The 19050-nt window shown below is 38.5% G+C and overlaps 2 protein-coding genes across 5 annotated transcripts; one reads left to right on the top strand and one right to left on the bottom strand.

Annotated features, from left to right (window-relative positions):
* Positions 1–1421: 1421 nt before the first annotated feature.
* Positions 1422–3493, bottom strand: LOC144713094 (secondary thiamine-phosphate synthase enzyme). The gene is made up of 7 exons (XM_078587584.1): positions 3160–3493; positions 2809–2869; positions 2630–2724; positions 2495–2528; positions 1889–1943; positions 1767–1809; positions 1422–1597 (listed from the first exon to the last, which is right to left on the bottom strand). The coding sequence occupies exons 1-7, from the start codon at positions 3436–3438 to the stop codon at positions 1526–1528; spliced, it is 639 nt and encodes a 212-aa protein (XP_078443710.1). The 5' UTR covers positions 3439–3493; the 3' UTR covers positions 1422–1525.
* Positions 3494–11925: 8432 nt separating this feature from the next.
* On the top strand, positions 11926–17246 carry LOC144713085 (Calcineurin-like metallo-phosphoesterase superfamily protein). 4 transcript variants are annotated; one of them, XM_078587572.1, is made up of 10 exons: positions 11926–12129; positions 13193–13420; positions 13885–14006; positions 14085–14145; positions 14273–14413; positions 14671–14778; positions 15116–15341; positions 16266–16502; positions 16844–16912; positions 17056–17246. In XM_078587572.1, coding segments are annotated over exons 1-10 (1350 nt in total). In that variant the 5' UTR covers positions 11926–11973; the 3' UTR covers positions 17058–17246. The 4 variants fall into 4 exon arrangements, with proteins under 4 accessions (XP_078443698.1, XP_078443696.1, XP_078443697.1 ...); XM_078587570.1 differs by having other exon boundaries at positions 16844–16917; positions 17060–17246; XM_078587571.1 differs by having other exon boundaries at positions 16844–16917.
* The last annotated feature ends 1804 nt before the right edge of the window (positions 17247–19050 follow it).

Genomic DNA, 19050 nt, shown 5'->3' with positions numbered 1-19050 from the left:
ATTATTCTACTGAAATACCTATAAAGTTTTTGAATAAATTAAGTTAAATAGGATAAATATTTGTGAATGTTTTTTAATTCTTATTATATTTTGAATGTTTTACTTTGTTGATTTTATTAGATGATAAGTTTATCATATAATACATTAATTCTTAAAATTTATTAATATATGTATGTATGTTAAAAACCTTTAATGAGAGAATTAAAACTAATTTCTTTTGTTGTCTAATTGCTTCCTTCTTCTCTAACATCTGAGTGGGAATGGTAGGTTTCTCTAACATCTGAGTGGGAATGGTAGGTTTCTCCGGAGGATATTCTCCATGTGAGACCACTTCTCAAGACCTAGAGCCATTGGTCAAATGAATAAATTTACCTGAATGTGAAGCTAACTGGGACCAAGCCCAACTCCAACAAGACACCTTTAGCTTTTACCTTGAAGACAAGATTAAATTTATTTGGGTTGTTGATACACATCCATTATTCCCGTAAAGGGAGGGTAAAGCTGAAGGCCAATCAAGAAGAAGCACATGCTTCTAGAAGGGGCTTATGAAGGACAGGAGCAGGCGTAGAGCTTACATTTGTCTTTTGTCAGCTAAAGAGGCTGGTGCTTGAAGCAACCAAGAGGCTGGTACAGCAGGATTGGGGCGGCTGACCAGAGGGGTAGACTTCTGATAGTAGTTTCCTCGTGTTAGCACACAGGGGCATTTCAGTCATTTAGTTATAATTGTATTTCCTTTAAATAGGGATGCCCTCCCTTTAGGAGGGCAGCCAAGAAGGAGAAGAAATAAGTGTTCTGGCCTTCCTCTCTCCCTCTACGATCCCCATCCTCGTGATCATCTCTACATCACCGCGTCTCCAGGCGATTCGTCCTTCGCCAATCCCTACCCACTCTGCTTGGCCTCCTCTCGGGTACTTCCCGTTTCACCTCTCTACCCACGCCTCGTCCTCTACCCTCCTTCTGATACGAGCCTAGATCCAGGTTCATATCAACTTCCACCAGGAGTTCCCAGTATCATTTCTTTTCTTTCTGTTATCTCCTGATCTCCCTCACTCTCTGTCCCTCTTATTGTCCTTGATCCAGACTCTCTCAAGACCATCTAGTGATTTTTCATGCGAAATTGACTGAATTTCCATCAATTTATTTCCTATTATAGATTTGGTGGCATAAGATTACTACAAGACCTGAGAACTAATCTGATGCCTTATGAAAATCAATAGTTAAACAGGTTGACAATCTCCGGACTGGAGTGGCACTGATCTGGTGACATAAAACTAATTTCTATTCTTACATTTTTTTCTAGATTTTTTTTCTGAGCAGATGATATAGGTGGGGTGGTAGACAGGTGAAAGAAGCTCATCAACAGGTGCCCATCTTGGCCATTATCAGGTAATATCATATCAAACTTCTATCACAGGCTTAGATAAGGATAAAATAAAACTATAGCTTTTAGGATGTCACCGACGGTAAAAGACAGTTTGTGAAAAAAGATGCAAAGAGAAAGAAAAAGGCATCCTGCCCGCTATATTTACATGCCATTCATGGTGATTACAATCTTGCGCGGAGTGGCATGGTCACGGTGTTCGCAGAGCCATATCCCCTGGGTTAAAAAATTGGGAAGTTTTTATTCATTGGAGTAAAAAATCATAATCATGAACAGAAACAAAAGTAGGTTGATGATATGGAGTAAGAAAACGAGTGAAGATATATCCATCTCAATTAGATGATGAATATGGGAGGCTTTCAAAAATTATATATTGGCATCTAACCTGCCATGTTCCCATATTAAGTTGACCATCAGTAATTGGAATGCTGCAGATGAAAGAAAATGATGAGATGATAAAAAAATTTAAAAGTAGGGTTTCCAAAGAGTGAAATAGGCTCTACATACGTGAGAGAACACCCAAACATGGACGACTTGATATGAGCAGGCATGTCATCTGGGCCTGCAATATTTCATATTAAATTAGTCGACATTGTTATCTTAAATAGAACAGCAACGATAAATTAGAGACTAAGATATTTAAACAGTAAGCAGGATCAAGAATAAGGGCTTCCATTGAAAACCCTGCAATGAAACACTCTCTGAATCTCATTAATCTCTATCTTTTGATGGTTCTTTCTCTTTCTACATCGCCAAATCTCGTCAATAACGCCCAACGTCAAAAACCCAGAACATATTTTCTTTAGAGAAGTCAGAAAGAATAAATGACAATCTAATTTTCAGAAGATTCTTCGGAGTTATGCCCATCTGACTGCAAAGAAAATTTATCCTGATTAGACGGAAGATTAATAAAAATAAGGACTTCAGACACTGAGCTTAGTTACAAAATATTTTCCTTCTCCAATTTTAAAAATAGAAGAAATTAATCCAAATTCAAATCTAGACAGAATTACGTCATCAATACTCAATTTCATGAAAACAATCAACATACATAACGTATTTAAAGTGGAAAGAGGCATATTTGAAGATTAAGAAACTGATAAACCAACTCACCTTCTAAAGTGTGCTTCCAAGGTGCCGAACGACCCTGAAAGAACATTCAGAAGAGTATTATTATCACAGGATCGTAATCGAACAATTAATTATGTATAAATAAAATTTTAACAAATGGGAGGAGAGATTCAAAACCTCTGGAACAATTTTGCTCAAGAAGGTCTCTGTGTCATGTTGAACATCCGAATCATAATTCTCATTAATCGTCAGAGATGCGCTTGTGTGCTGCACTGAAAAGCAATACCATCTCCGAATTATTATTTTTTTTATACGGGTAGGAAGATATTAAAGGAGCGCAGAGGGACTTCACTTACAGAAAAGATATGCCACACCGCACTTGAATCCGGACAAATCTTGGCTAATTTCCCGAAGAATCTGTCAAGAAATACGATATTAAACGAAGATCGTCTGGAAGAATCCAGTAGAATGAGAATAGAGAAACATATATGAATTCATCTATTTTTTTCTATCTTGAAGGAACCAGTAATTGAACAAACAGATAATCACTAAAGAAGAACTAAATTAACAGATAATCTAAGCAGAAAGGGTTCCCAGATCCAAATCACAAGGAAAAATTGCAAAAAAAGTGAAGATACCAAACGCGAGAAACCCGAAATTGGTCGAAAAACTGAAAATTTGGAAGCTTGGACGAACAAAAAGACTACCCGAGAAGTAATTAGATGGCATCCACGCCGCTGTGCGGGGATAACGACGGTCTTCTGAGCCCATTTACCGGCCATGCTCGATGAAGATCGTGAAGCCTCCTCCGTCGTCAGGGAAGCGGATGGGAACGCAACTCGCCTAATCTTTGAAGAAGAACTCTTCAACAAGCTTAATCGAGAGAAGGATGATGAATTGGGAGAAGTAGAAGAGACGATCAAGCTCGATGCTCTGCTATAATTGTCGGAGAAGAGATGGGTGGAAGCCAACGAGAGGGCTTGCATCCTAGAGAAAAAGTTTTTTTTTCCTTCTCTCCTTCTCTATCGTTTCTTGTACTGTTTCCTTCTCGTCTTCATATTAAAAGATATTTCTTCTGGGCTTCTTGGACGGATGGACACCATCCATCATCCATCATCCGTCATCCATCATCCGTCTTCCATCATCCATCATCCATCATCCATAATCCATTATCCATCCAACATCATCCATCATCCATCATCTATCATCCCTAAGCCATTACCAATCATCCATCATCGATCCAACATCATCTATTATCCATCTTCCATCATCGATCATCCATCATCTATCCAACATCATCTATTATCCATCTTCCATCATCAATCATCCAGTATCCACCAATCATCCATCCATCATCCATCATTCATATTCCATCATCAGTCGTCGTCATCCATCATCCACCATCCATCCAACATCATCAATCATCCACCATCCATCCAACATCATCCATCATTAACCATCATCCACCATCCATCCAACATCATCCATCATCCACCATCCATCATCAGTCACTCATCTTTCATCAGTCATCTTTTCCGAAGATTGGACGGAATTATTTTCGTCATTAGTCATCCGTCTGAAAAGACACCGCGACCGATGACTGGAAATAACAAACATATGGAGGACAACGAGGGTGTGGAGAAAAAATCACGAAAATGATTAAGTTGGTATGATGATGTTGTGAGTATATATACTTGATGTATTTAATAAATTAAGATATAAAGTTACATATTCTAAGGAATAGCGTTATGGCAATGACTGTGACTATCATGATAACATAGAATAAGGGAAATGTCATTGACAACTAACTGTTGACGATGATTATAATTTTTATTGACAATGAATGTAACTTTCTTTCCTAAGTGTTTTAGACCAGGACGATGACTGTCATTGATAAGGATGACGACTGTTGTTGATAATGACAACTATCATTGATGAGAATGACCACAGATTTTGTGGACAACAATGAAAGTAGCCTTGGATGACAAGTAGTTTCTTCAACGGCAATAGATGATGACAATTATACTCATTAGCTAAGTCAATGATTGTCATTAACGAGTATGACAATTGTCATTCATGATAAATAGTTTTACACATCGACAAAGATGACTATTTCAACAACAACGATCAACAACATCTATGACAACGTCTTCGACAAGTATGATGACTGGCATGGATGATGATTGTCGTGGTTGATCAATTATTATCCACAGCGGCTATTGAATTTGTAGTATGATGGATACTAATTTTGATGAGAATGATGATTGTTTGTGAAGAGGATGATAGTGATGACTTTCTTGATTGACGATGATGCTGTCATCGAATGAGACAAAGATAAACACAATCACAATAGATGCAGCGATCACTATCATCTAGGGTGATACCATCATTATGCATATGCAATATCCATTATCGGATATTGTTGATATCTGTTATCCGAAAAATCAAGAAAGCAGATGATAAACGATTCTGATGTCGATAATGGATGACAATTTTTTATGCTGAGCTGATAAGGATTATGGTGAACGTTAGGCGGATATGAATAGTTGGTATCAAAATTATTTAGTCGATAATGATAACGATTATGACTGAAAAGTTTTGATATGAAATATTGAATTGTATGTCAACATAATTATTTAAAAAATATATACTAAAAATGTTATAGAGATGTTTTTTAGGATTATGCCTTAAGGTTTTTTCAAGGGTGATGAGCTAAAACTATTATTCCTATGTGTTTGAAAGGGACGATAATTACCACTTTTTGCCGCATCCAATTAATTATCTTTTACACGATAAATTGAATATGATTGTGAAAATATATATCAACACAAGAAGGAACCATTGGCTGTCATTGTCCAGCTGTTGATATGATATACAGTAAGATTGGTAATAAATGTACAAACATAATATCCTTGACATTATAATCAATATCATTATACTTATGCAAGAAGCTCTACACTCACTTTTATTTAAAATTTATACTCTTAATCTAGACTCTCCTACCTCAGCATAATATACCTTGTGCAAAACGCATGATATATGAATATTTTTACTGTATTTGATAAATTTAATTAAGTTTAATCTAGATGACTCATATTATTATCGTAGATATGAACTATTCATTGGGAGCAAGTATAGATATTCGCAAGAATTGAAATATTAAAGAAAATTCTGATTCGAAATTAATTTTGTACATCAAAGGAATCTATGAGACTTTAACCAAAAGTATAAACAAACAGTAAATATGGTAAGTAAAGATAATGGGAGTGTCCGGGTGAAATTAAGGTCGCATAGTGTTTCATTCCACAAGCCATCCATTGCTAATGTGTTATGCATTGGATCATAGAGGCAGCCCCCAATTTGTGGGTGACTTGATGCTGGATAAAGGCAATCATCCCTAGGGGGAACTTTTAACAATGCTAATAGATGTGATCATTCTATGGGTTGGAGTAGAAGAATCGAGTAGTAAGATAGAGCGGATATATTTTAATATTTAAAATAAAGCAATTAGCTAGATAGAGAAAGAGAGAGGTTAAGAGAAAATAGATGGATTAATAAAATTAATTAAGAGTGTAAATGTGTATGTATTATTATATGTTAATGGTTATCTTAGAATAATAGAAATATGATTGATACAGATAAACATATTTAATATATTTTAAATAAAAAATCAGGATAAAGTAGGTTGAAATTTCCAGTGCCCAAAAGGTGTTTGTAAAAATGCCTCAAAGAGGCTGATCTTAGCAAATCACAATAGAAAATCGATTCGGACTTTGATTTGAATCAAATATACACATCTAGAGAGGATAAAAACATAAAAGTCAAAGCTTAAGGAGTTCCGAAGCTCACGTGATTTGTCCAGAATTGGAAGGTGGAGAAAGGGGGGCCAATCACTGGCCCCAACAAAAAGTGTGCATTCCTTACTGCCTTCCTATATGCTGGAGGAAATCCTAGCTGTTATAGAACCCCTAAGGTGCCGTCCTAGGCATTTGGAGCAGTCAAAGAGGTGAAATGTCTCTTCCTGGCTTGTCCTACCACCGAAGGGTCTCTTGCTGCTATTTATTGTCTCAATCAGATTCGTACACCCCTTTTTTAGATGTGCTCCAATGGCCCCAGGCTGTTGGACCACTTGTGGTACTTCCCTCATACATAAATTGCCATCTTACTAGAGTAGGATGACTGCCAGGGGTAGGATGACCCTAGTTAGTAAATCTGGTTTCAAACGTAGGTAGACATGGTCGTTCCGTTCTGTTGGTGTGAATTGGAGAGAATTGTTCGGATTTCTGAACAGAACAATGTTGAAAACGAACAGAACTTTGCACAGACGGCTGTGCGGTTCGCATTGTGCGAATTTTTTTAAGGATTTTTTTTAAAAAAAATTACTCTCGTTCTCTTTCTCAGAGTCCCACTATCCCAGTCTCCCTCCCTCGTTCTCGTTCTCAGAGTCCCAGACTCGCAGTCTCCAGTCTCGTTCTCGTCTTCAGAGTCCCAGCCTCTCCCAGAGTCCCTCATACTCTTGCCCTCTCCATCTCTCTCGACTATTGACAACGGCCCATAGACACCATAATCCCGTCTCTCTCCTGTCTCTTCTATCCTCTCTATTCTCTGCTCTCACTCCATCAGGGGGAGAATCCCCGAGCTTGAAATCATTGGACTTTCTCCTGGTTGATTTGGAAGCTCTATTCCGAAATCGCATCTCTAGCGCCAGATTCAGACAACGGTCAAAGTGGAGGCGGAAATTGGAGTCGGGATTTGGTATGTTTTTTTTTGAAGTATTTTTAGGCTTGTGTCTTTCTTTGATTCTCTTTTCTTTCTTTCTAATTCTTTGATGCTATCTCGTTTGCTTCTATCTGGTTCTCTCTTATTTTCTATCTAATTTCTCTCTATAACTCTCTTATTCTCTCTTTCGCTCTCTGTAATTCTGTCTGTCTCTCTCTAATTCCATGTTTATCTCTTTCTCTCCCACATCGTCTAAATTTCCCATCTCTATATCTGATTCTCTTCCTATTTTTCTCTTTGCCTCCCTTGCTAACTATCTGCTTCTCTGTTTGTTGCTCTCTAATTTTCTCCTTCCCTCTCTTCCTCTCATTCTCCAAATTTCTCTTTTTCTATCTCTAAATCTCTTTTACGGTCTCTCCCTAATTCTCTGATTTTCTCTTGCTTTATGTCTAATTATCTCTTTCTCTCGCCCTCTCACTAATTCACTATCTCTAAACCTCTTTACTTCTATTTTTCTCACTGGCTCTCTAGTTCTCTGATTTACTCTCTCTCTCAAATTATCTATTTTTCCATCTCTATCTCTGAATCTCTCTTTCTCTCTCTCTCTAAATCTCTGATTTGCTCGTCCTCTATCTCTAATTTGCTCTCTCTCTCTATATATATATATTTCTTCACTTGTCTATCTCTAAATCTCTATTTTTCTCTCTCTCTAGCCCCCCAATTCTCTCTCTAATTCTCTTTATGTAATTCTCTACTTCGCTCACTTTGTAATCTTTTCTTTTTATCTCTCGGTCATTCTCTCTTCCTCTCTCTCCTTATTTCTCTCTCCCTCACGCGTAATCTATGTCTCATTTTCTCATTCTCTCTCTCTGATTCTTTCTTTCTCTCCCAATCATTCTCCGGTATTCTCTTTATCTCGGATTCTCGCTTTTGCTCTCTTTCTAATTATCTGATCCTCTCTTTTCCTAGCTTTCCCTCTCGCTACTTTTCTATCATTCAGTAACTCTGTCACTATGTCCCCCAGGCCCAAATTCTCTCTTTCTTTCACCCTAATAATCTCTTTATCCCTTCCTATCATTATCTGATTTTCTCTTTTTCTATCTCTAATTCTCTCTCTCCCTCTAATTCTCTGATTCTCTCTCTCTCTTATTCTCGCTTACTCTCTATCTATCAAATTCTACGTTGCTCTGACTTTAACTCTCGCTTTCTCTTAGTCTCTCTAATTCTGTCTCTAATTATAAGATTTTAATCATCTAATTCTCTCTTTAATTATTTGATTCTCTTTTCTTTCTTTCTAATTCTCTAATTCTATCTTGTTCCCTTATAACTATCTGATTCTCTCTTACTTTTTCTCTATTTTTTTTTCAATAACTCTCTTATTCTCTCTTTCACTCTCTGTAATTCTGTATGTCTCTCTCTAATTCTTTGTTTATCTCTTTCTCTCCCTCATCGTCTAAATTTCCCATCTATATATCTGATTCTCTTCCTATTTTTCTCTTTGCCTCAATTGCTAATTATTTGCTTCTCTGTTTGTTGCTAATGACCGGCGACAATGATGGAAGAATCCCAGGGTCTAAATGTGAGACTCCTCTAGTTTTTCTCTCTCCAGTTCCCCAATTCTTCCTCTACTTTCTTCCTCTCTCTATCATTCTCAGGACAATGGACGGACGAATCTGGACGAGAAGCTGCCGGATTCACATCCGACGGTTGAGATGTAGCCATGTGGTCTTGCTATGACAATTTGCATCAAAGTTCCTATATTTTTATGCGCGTGCAAACTGACGTACGTATTTGCCTATAAAACTTAGAAAAATCAATGTTGATATATTAAAAATATATTGTAAATCCCAAACCATGTCAAAAATCTGCGAGTTAACCTAAACTTTTTTTTTGGCATGGTATATCCCAAACTCGCTAAGTCGATGTCGACATATCCCGGTGATGATGTGGAATCCATTGTGGCTGCCAGGTGGGCGGCCAGATTTTGACCTGGCAGAACCCACTTGGCAGCCACGCAAGATTCCACGTCATAAGGGGGATTTGTCTACCTGCCAAGGGTTTTCCGATAAGAGAGAGAGAGAGAGACATTCTAGCGAGAGAGAGGAGAGAGAGAGGCGTGCTAGAGAGAGAGAAGGAGAGAGAGAGGTTCTAGAGAGAGAAAGAGAGGTATTCTAGAGAGAGAAGGAGAGAGAGAGGTTCTAAATGTTGGGTTCTATAAGCCTAGATATGGATGAACAAATCAAAACGATGCGCAGCGGAAGACTCTTTGCGAATCGAACGACATCAACAAAAACATAAAACGAAGTACCTTTACACGAATCTCATTCGTGATTTCTTCAATCCCGCAGCGAGACGAGCCGAGCTGCTCAAGTGTGCAGCCTTTAGACGTATCCACGCGGTCCTCAGTGCGTCAGATCTCCTCCTTCTCGTTGACGAGTCCCGTTCTTTCTCCGTCGGCGTCGTTACGTCGTCCGATCACGTCAAGGATGGAGAGGGGGTGTGGGGAGAGTGGAGAAGGGGAAAGGCTCTTGAACAATTCTGGCCTGGGTGAATTTTGTTCAGGGCCTTCCCCTATTTATACTAAGTGGGTATTTTTCATAAAAACCCCCAAAAGTTAAGTATATCTTCCAACGTCCAAAAGACCATTTGCGCGTGACCCTCTACACCCATGTATTAGTCTAGTTAACAACTCCAGCGGCCCAATAACCTTTATTGGCCTCCCAAATTAATTAACTATATCATCATATAGATTAATTAACGTCGGATTGATTTAACCCAATCAATAGGTCGAGACTCCGACACGTGTGGTGCCAAGCTACACCTCGTGTCCTAGAAGATACAAAGGAATGTGTATCGACTCACTCATGGAACCTGTTCATCATCGGTTATTGTGTATGTATAATCCCTCATCCACTTGACGCTCCTTGGACGACTTAGGGTATGGTCAACTGTCAAACCCTAATCGGTCATCCGAGTTAGTACTAATGCATTGAAAATCATCGGAGAACTCTTCACCGATATTTCACTACCTTGGCCAAGGACTTCATTGCATCGTCTTCCTTGAGCTGTCACCTCTTATACCGAGGGTGGACGATCCCATCTTGACCACTCAGTCACCTTCGTGTACTTCTTGATGCACCCGTACTAAGACCGTTTAGAATCCCATGATTAGAGACTCGTTGGCCATAGCCAAAGTACAACCACCCGCCCACAAGACGTCTTTGGTGTCTCAGGTCTAAGGACCACTTACACAACCGTGACGTGAAGCAACCTGATTGACATTTCGATATAATACCATTCAGGGATTCGTACAGATCAATTCAATGAACTCTTTCCACTAAAGAGCACCCACTATCCATCCCGTAGTGTCGCCACACTAATGGCTACGGGACCGACCATACTCATCATATGAGTGAGGCTACATAGTGCTATTCTATCTGGATACTTTGATGTCCTACTCGTGTATGCTTCGAATATGAATGTTTAGAACACAGGCTTAAAGACTAGTGATCTCCGTATTACGATCTCATCATAATTCACTGAGTCTGATCATGTATTCATGGACTTCATTATATGCATCACACGTGCACTATAATGAATATGTTCTATTAATGAAATATGGAACGAGATGTGGGATGTGTGATTGGCTTGCCAGCCACATATATTTCCATCACTAGAGAGAGGTTCTAGAGAGAGAAAGAGAGGCATTCTAGAGAGAGAAAAGGAGAGAGAGAGAGAGAGAGAGAGAGAGAGGTATGCGAGAGAGAGAATGAGAGAGGTTCTAGAGAGAGAAAGAGAGATGATATATAGAGAGAGAGACGTTCTATAGAGAGAGAAAGGGAGAGAGAGGCGTGGGAGAGTGAGGGGAAGGTTATCGGCGATCGTTGTAGATATTGTAGAGAGGGAAAGAGAGTGAGAGGGGGTCTTTCTAGAACACCTCTCTTTCTCTCTCTAGAATCTCTTTCTAGAACCTCTCTCTCTCCTTCTCTCTCCAAAATGCCTCTCTTTCTCTCTCTAGAACCTCTCTCTCTCCTTCTCTCTCTATCACGCCTCTCTCTCTCTTATCATAAGACCCTTGGCAGGTCGACATATCCCCCTTATGACGTGGAATCCAGCGTGGCTGCCAGGTGGGTTTGCCAGGTTAAAATCTGGCCAGAGATCCACTTGGCAGCCACAATGGATTCCACGTCATCACTGGGATATGTCTACGTCGACTTAGCGAGTTTGGGATATACCGTGCCAAAAAAAAGTTTAGGTTAACTCACAGATTTTCGACATGGTTTGGGATATACTGTGCTATTTACCCAAAAAAATATAATGGTTTTTTCCCCAAGGGACGGGACTGTTTTCCCTGGACGAAAATTCGGCCCGACTGAACGGGATAGTTTTAGTACAGTGGGACGAAAAATTAGTCCCTTCCTTCATCACGGCATTGAATCCGGCCGTCTGACCATACTAATTTCGTCCCATCACGTCCATCGTCGATGTCCGATATGATCTGGAACTATAGTTGAAACAAATCGAAACGAACCAAATAGTTCGTTCGAAATTTTTATTATTACACTGAACAAAGGGTCTGTTCGATCGAAACATTCGAACAGATCAGTTCGAATCGGGAATCTTTCAATCAAGATTCCACTAAAGAAAACCAAGGATATAAGACACGTGGTACCCGCAAAATGCGCCACGTCATCATCGTCTTCCTCTCTCTCTCTGGATAAAATCCTCCCTGTTCCCGACTAATTTCAAAATTTTGCTATTCGGTTCGACTCAGAATCTCTTCCGTCCCTTCTTCTTATCCGATGCGAGCGACGTCGAAGCTGTTCTTGGTTCTTCTCGCTCTTGCAAGCGCGCCATGTCCGTCCTGGTCTAGTCCGGGCGCAGTAGGAGTCGACGCGACGCCGCAGTTGGTCTCGCGGATCGCGTTTGGATCGTGCGCGAAGCAGGGAACGCCTCAGGTAGCGTTTTCTCCTCATGATCATCGATATTTGATCTGAAATTTGAAAATATGATTGTTTATTTTCTTAATTTATCATTGTTGCTAGAATTGTTCGATTAATTTTTTTCGCTTTCGGTTGGATTTCCGACGACTGATATTTTTCTACACCGAATGCTGGTATCTCCGCTTGATCATCGATATCGGATCGGAAAAATGACAATCGGATCGTTAACTGATTTGGTAGATTGCTTTTGTTTCGCGTTCGGTGGAATTTCCGTCGACTGATGTTTTCTACACCACATGCTGGTATCTCCGCTTGAACATCGATATCGGATCGGAAAACTGAAAACCAGGTCGTTAACTGATTTGGTAAGTTACTTTTGTTTCACGTTCGGTAGAATTTCCGTCGACTGATGTTTCCTGCACCGGATGCTGGTATGTCCGCTTGATTATCGATATCGGATCGGAAAACTGAAAATCAGATCGTTACCTGAATTGGTCGATTACTTTTGTTTAGCTTTCGGTGGGATTTTCCGTCGGCTGATGTTTTCTGCACCGAATGCTGGTATCTCCGCTTGATCATCGATATCGGATCGGAAAACAGAAAATTAGATTGTTTCTTTTCGTATTTTCTCATCGCTGACTGAATTGGTCGATTACTTTTGTTTCGCTTTCGATGGAATTTTCGTCTCTAATGTTTTCTGGACCGAATGCCCACATTCTCCGCCTGATCATCGAGATTTGTCCAGAAATGGAAAATCTGACCGTTTATTTTCGTAAAGTCGTATCCTTGACTGCATTGGTCGATTAATTTTGCTTCGCTTTCGTTGGAATTTCAATCGACTGATGTTTTCTGGACGGATTCTAATATCTCCGCCTGATCATCTATATTGGATCCAAAAATTGAAATCAAATAATTCATTTTTTAATTTCTCATCGCGTACTGAATTGGTCCATTAATTTTGTTTCTGTTGCAGTGGAATTTTCTTGACCAATTCGTAAATTGCGCGATTTCTCCAACAACTATGACCAGAATTTGGTACTTTGCAGTCTGGAATTGAGTGGATTGATTCTTTTTTCAGCCAATTTGGAGTGCGATTAGTGAATTCGACCCGCATATCTTTATTTGGTTGGGGGACAATATCTACGGCGATAATAAAAGGCCTCTCAGGGTTTTTGGTAAGGAGAGGACGATCGGACCATGGAAGAACTTGCCGTTGTTCTTTGCATCACCGGAACAGGAGTTGAGGGAAAGATACCGGATCCAAAAAAGTAATCCAGGTTACTCCAACTTGAGGAGCAGAGCTCAGGTTTTCTTCATTTTCTAACTTCCATCATGAGACTATATTAAATACGAGAATCTCCTCCTTTTCTTCAGATTATGGTGTGTTTGAGATGGGTTATTTTCAGTATCTAATGTTATCATATATAATTAAAATCTTGGTTAATAAAATGGCAAGAGCAGTAGGGACAGGACATTCTTTTTTCTCGGTGATTTGTGAGTTGAGTTTTTTTAACTTGAAAGTATTATACTTTTTCATAGATCCTTTGAGAATGGTCCTCGTAAAATTCTGGTTACATCATGCATAACTTCTCTTGCGTGCAGAAATAAAGCACTATTATTCTTTTTCTAAGTAAAGAAATAGACTAGTTGATTAAAAGTATCTTTTCCTCGAGATTCTCTCCCTTTGTGAGTTCAACGAACGTAAGTTAATTTCATTTTTTGATTTAATAAAGTGATGTGAACATGGCAGCTATCTTTGTCTCAGTGCAGATTATTGGAACATGGGATGATCATGATTTTGGATTAAATGATGCGGGGAAAGAATTCAGTGGGAAAAACATCTCGCAGAAACTTATGCTAGAATTCCTGGATGAATCACCTGACAGTCCGCGGTACGATTAAAAAACCTATTATAAGTTATCCAACACAATATCGTGAAAGTTTGATCCTAACTTTTAAGATAAGCGCAGTTTCAAGCAGTCTGGCGTTTATGCCTCATATACATATGGGCCCGTTGGAAAACAGATAAAGGTGATGGAGAGAAAATTATGTCCAGAAAAAGACATGGAAACTCTAGACCTTTATTTCGTCTTTGAAAGAAGATTTACCTTATAAAAAATTCAAAATTACAAATTAACGCCTGCATTGTCTCTGGTAGGTTATTCTTCTGGACACAAGATATCACAGGGACCCGATCGGCAGCGATGGGAGCATACTGGGAGAAGAACAGTGGGCATGGCTTGAGAAGGAATTATATGGCCCTAAAACTGACATTACCATAATTGGGTCTTCAATTCAGGTGCCAGTGTGTGAACTACATCTCAAATGAAGCCTTTTTTTTCAAATTACCCTCCACATTCTTTCTAGTGAAGAATACTTTTTTTTGAAGTGTATGGTATTTGTTATTCAGGCCGTCTGCTTTGCCTCTTTTCTTAGCTGTTACTCGATTATCTTGTTTCTGTTTTTTTAGCTAGTTTAATCATTGTTGCAAAGCTTTCTTGATTTTTCCTAAGATTTTGGTAGAATTCACCAACTATTTATTGCTTTTTTATGCAGGTCATTTCGAACCTTTCGGCTACTACAAGCCCATTATTCTACATGGAATCCTGGGGCCGTTTCCCAAAGGAGAGGAAGAGGCTGTTCAACTTGATAAATCAGAGCAAAGTGAGCTAATATGATGTCTTGTGAATATTTTTATTTCAATTTGAGTGATTATCTGATTAAGTTTTCTTGAAATTGGATGTTTTACAATAACATTCTCAAAACACATTCTCCCAGTTACAAAAATCATGTCTCGAAGATGACATCAGCTTTAATAAGATGCAGTGATGCACAGCAAAGTACCGGAGACTATTTTATTTTATTCTGTATTATTATTTCACCGAATTTATTGGATGAAGAAGCTGATTCACAAGAACTTTAAAAGTTTTTAAATAATAAAACATCGCACGAGCAAGTTTTTATCGATATTTTTTTACATGATTGGGATGCAAATTTGCAGAGGAACGGAATATTCTTCATCAGTGGGGATGTCCACTTTTCCGAGATCACCAGATTCGATTGTGCGACTGGTTATCCACTATATGATGTGACATCGAGCGGAATAACCCAAAGTGTCGAGAACGCCGTACCTCTTCTATCTCCTCTTGTTCGGTTTTTGGCCAGGGTGACGCCATGTACTATGAGAATTTATAACTCCGGATGTCGTTACTCGTCATGCATATATGGTACACATTCATGTCCTGGGTTTTCATTGTTTTCATCTCCTCATGATCATCCTGTGTTGTCTTGATTATAATGTCTCTCTCCGCATCTATTTACAATGCCTGCATCTGTCACCCTCTATACCTCATTACAATGAGGGCTTGGCATCAAAGATGATGATGATGATGATGGGGGATGAGTGGGCAATAGCGAATTATCATCAACAGCCATTGTTTGCTGATCGATCATCATCGTCATTTGTCCAATGCCAAACATGGATGGTGATGAGGAATTCGCTATGCTCCTCCAACCTTCGCGAGTATAGTGCAGGGACGCGGATGGGACGATTTTTTCGTCCCGGGACAGAACAATTGTCCCGACCACTGAACAGGACGGTTTTTGGCACTCAACGTCCGGACCGATGAATCTTTATGAAAAACGGCCGGATTCACATCTGACGGTTGGGATGTAGCCACGTGGCCTTGCTATTACAATTTGCATCAAAGTCCCTATATTTCTACGTGCGTGCAAACTGATGCCGCTCAGAAATAACTGTACATATGTCCCTTTGCATTCTCTCTCCACCGTATTTCCCTATAAAACTTAGAAAATACTATGTTAATATATGAAAATTATAAACGGGTTTTTTTCGCATGGGACGAGGGACGGGACGTTTCTTTCCCCAGACGGTACGAAAATTCGTCCTGGGAGGACTGAACAGGATGGTTTTCGTACCGTCGGACGAAAAACTCATCCCGTCCTTCGTCCCTGCACTGAATCCGGATGTTGGACGGGACAAAATTCGCCCCGTTCTGTTCATCGTCCACGTCCGGGACGATCCAGAACTATATTCACGAGTGATATTTCCAATCCGTGTAACTTTTTATGCTAAATAGAATGGGAAAAGGTACTATAGTAGGGATGAGCAGTAAAAAAATTATTTTCAGGAAAGCCAAACTTTGGGGCGATTGAAATAGACTGGGATGCTACTCCACGAAGGCTAAGATTAGAAACCAGAGATTTGGAGGGAAAGCCTGTCATGGGCGTGAATCTCTCGTTCTCTGACTTGCGGAACAGCGAAAGCCTGTCAAAGTCAACTGTCTCCAAGAACTGCATCTTTGAGGCAGACCTGCCGTGGATCCTCCGACGTCGACTTTCCATCCTTATATTTTCCTTCCTTGGAGGTACATTCATCATTCTTTATCCCATTTAAGTAAATGCTACTATTCAGAATTTGATTACCTTCTTTCAACTTTAAGAATCTCATTTCTTGCACGTTTTTTCGTTTTATCATTCAAATGTTTGAGAAAAATAGATTATTTGATGCACATAATTGCAGTAATAAAATAGATGCTGACAAATTTTCAACCAACCATGAACGTTTTTCATTGCTATCTGTTTTTTTTCTTTGAAGAACATCAAATTCTTCTGATCATTAAAAGAGGAATTTTAGTTCTCTCTCTTTGAAATTTCTCCATTGATCTTTTTTCCAACTTCAAAGTTTTACTCGATTTTTGTTTCGCAGTTTCAATCGTGCTTCTGGTCTTGATTTTGTGCGTGGCGGTGTGGTATTTAAGACGCTGTCTACGGAAATGTAAGGTAGATTAATCAATGTTGACCGGCACTTTTTTGATATATTTGAATAATTTCCTATATTTTGTTGAAAGCCAAATTGCAGCTCTTGTGAAAAATAGGTGTATGATGTGATTTTCTACCCCATTCGTTTTTTATGATCAGAAAGGGAGGACGAGAGAAAGATGAGGAGAAAGATTTTGCCATGCTAAGGGTGGTTTCTTTTGGTCGTTTCAGGCGTTAATGGCGTTTGTGGTAATTTTTCGAATGTATTTCTCTTTAAATAGGGTAGCCCTTTCCTGAGGACGAGATACCCTCTCTCCTTTTATAAGGTTCTCTCTCTCGCTTTCTCGCTCTCCCTCTCTCGTCCCCACTCTCTCTCTCTTCCTTTCTCGATTACTCCCTCTCTCGCTCGTCTGTCCTTGTTCTCTCTTGTTTTTCTCTCCAACCCTCTCCCTCTTCTCTTTGCATATATATAATATATTCTTCAAATATATATATATATATATATAATTTAATGATCAGAATGTTGTTTTGATTATTTAATGATCTCTCTACATTTCAAAGATGCATTACTGCTCTGCTTTCAAAACTAGTTGGACATTGTTTAGAAATTTTCATGGACAACTTGAGCATGCAGCTATTAAGTACATACTTAATAAAAAAGATGCAAATAAATATCAAGCAGCTATCAAGTCTAGGGGGAGTGAAAGTACTTTTTGAATGCAAGGATTTGACTAAAAAATTATGTATAAATCCACATTAGTTCCCACAATAATGGGAGTAAATTGTGTGGTCAGTTTGGATCTGCATATAACAGCGTTTGACTTTAAAATGTTTGACTAGGTCAAACTAGGTTGTATTCCAAGAAATAAGAGACCATAATGAAAATAAATTTATACAATTGAATGTAATAATTATTCCATTAAATCAAAATGTATCAAAGTCAGATTTGAAATATAATGTAGATCATTGAACAAGCCAACTCATTTATATGCGTTTACCAAGTCAAGTCACTAATTTTTGGAGGGAGAACTTTTGTGAGTTTTCAAATTTTCAAAAAATGGATTTCTAATAGAATCATGGGTACTTATAATTTCATAGTTATTAATAAAACAAAAATCAATGGATAAATTCAGACAGTTGACTTTGACATTCCCTTTGATTGTAGGTGAATTGAGGGCATTCATAAAAAATATTTTCCAATGATTAGATGGTGACTACTAATTATCAAGTTTATAAAGTTATCAAATTTCTATCAGTTTTAACTTAATATATACTAAAATGGCAAAGCAATTGCTACCAGAATGGAATAAATTAGGTGGAGATAGAAATCTTGGGAAAAAATATTCCAAATTTCAAAAATCATACAAATTCCAGATTTTAGAATAAAGATATGGATCTCATACATCAATGCCAAAAAATACCACTTGCATGAGGATACTTTGGTAAAATGCAAATTTGGGGGGGTTAAGCCTCAATGAAATTTGTGTTGAAATTAACTAAACAAGGCCTCTAAAATTTATCTATCTCCACTAAAATCACAAGATTGGGTTGAGAAACAACTGAGAAATCTATAAATGAATGAAATCACCGCAAAAATAAAGACGAGTTTGAAGGAAGGGTTGGTGATCAAGTCAAATTTCTATAAATGAAAATAAAAAACACATCTTTCTCACTTAGTACCCCCAAAAATAGGCCTTATATTAATTTTAAGTCTTGTTAGTTATCATGGTCTTCAATTTTAGTGAAGTATGGCATGTGGCCAATGATCCTTCCTCTTTTGATGGGTTGACAATATTTTTCTCCAAGACGAGCATCATCAAGTCAAGAACGAAAACCACTAAAACTATAGCAGAGAAAAACTACACCAAGATCAAGGATTTCTATGGCATATTGGTTTTCAAGAGAGAAAAATTTTAATTACATTCATAGAAACGTGCGAAATCTCAATCCTATATTTGTTTAAGTAAAATTTGACAGTTGGAATTATGCTATTTGTTGGAATACCTAAGAGGGGGGATAAATTATGTTATTTATTTATATTATGTTTTTATTTTTAATTAGCTTAGGATTTTTCTTCTTATGAAATGAGGTCGGTGAAATGGGAGATACGGTTATTTTTTTTTGACAGCTTAGGCTAATCCTCAATGTTGTTCG

The sequence above is a fragment of the Wolffia australiana genome, chromosome 15, assembly GCF_029677425.1.
Source record: "Wolffia australiana isolate 7733 chromosome 15, ASM2967742v1".
In the NCBI taxonomy this organism is placed as follows: domain Eukaryota; kingdom Viridiplantae; phylum Streptophyta; class Magnoliopsida; order Alismatales; family Araceae; genus Wolffia; species Wolffia australiana.
This window is presented reverse-complemented; position numbering and strand designations above follow the sequence as displayed.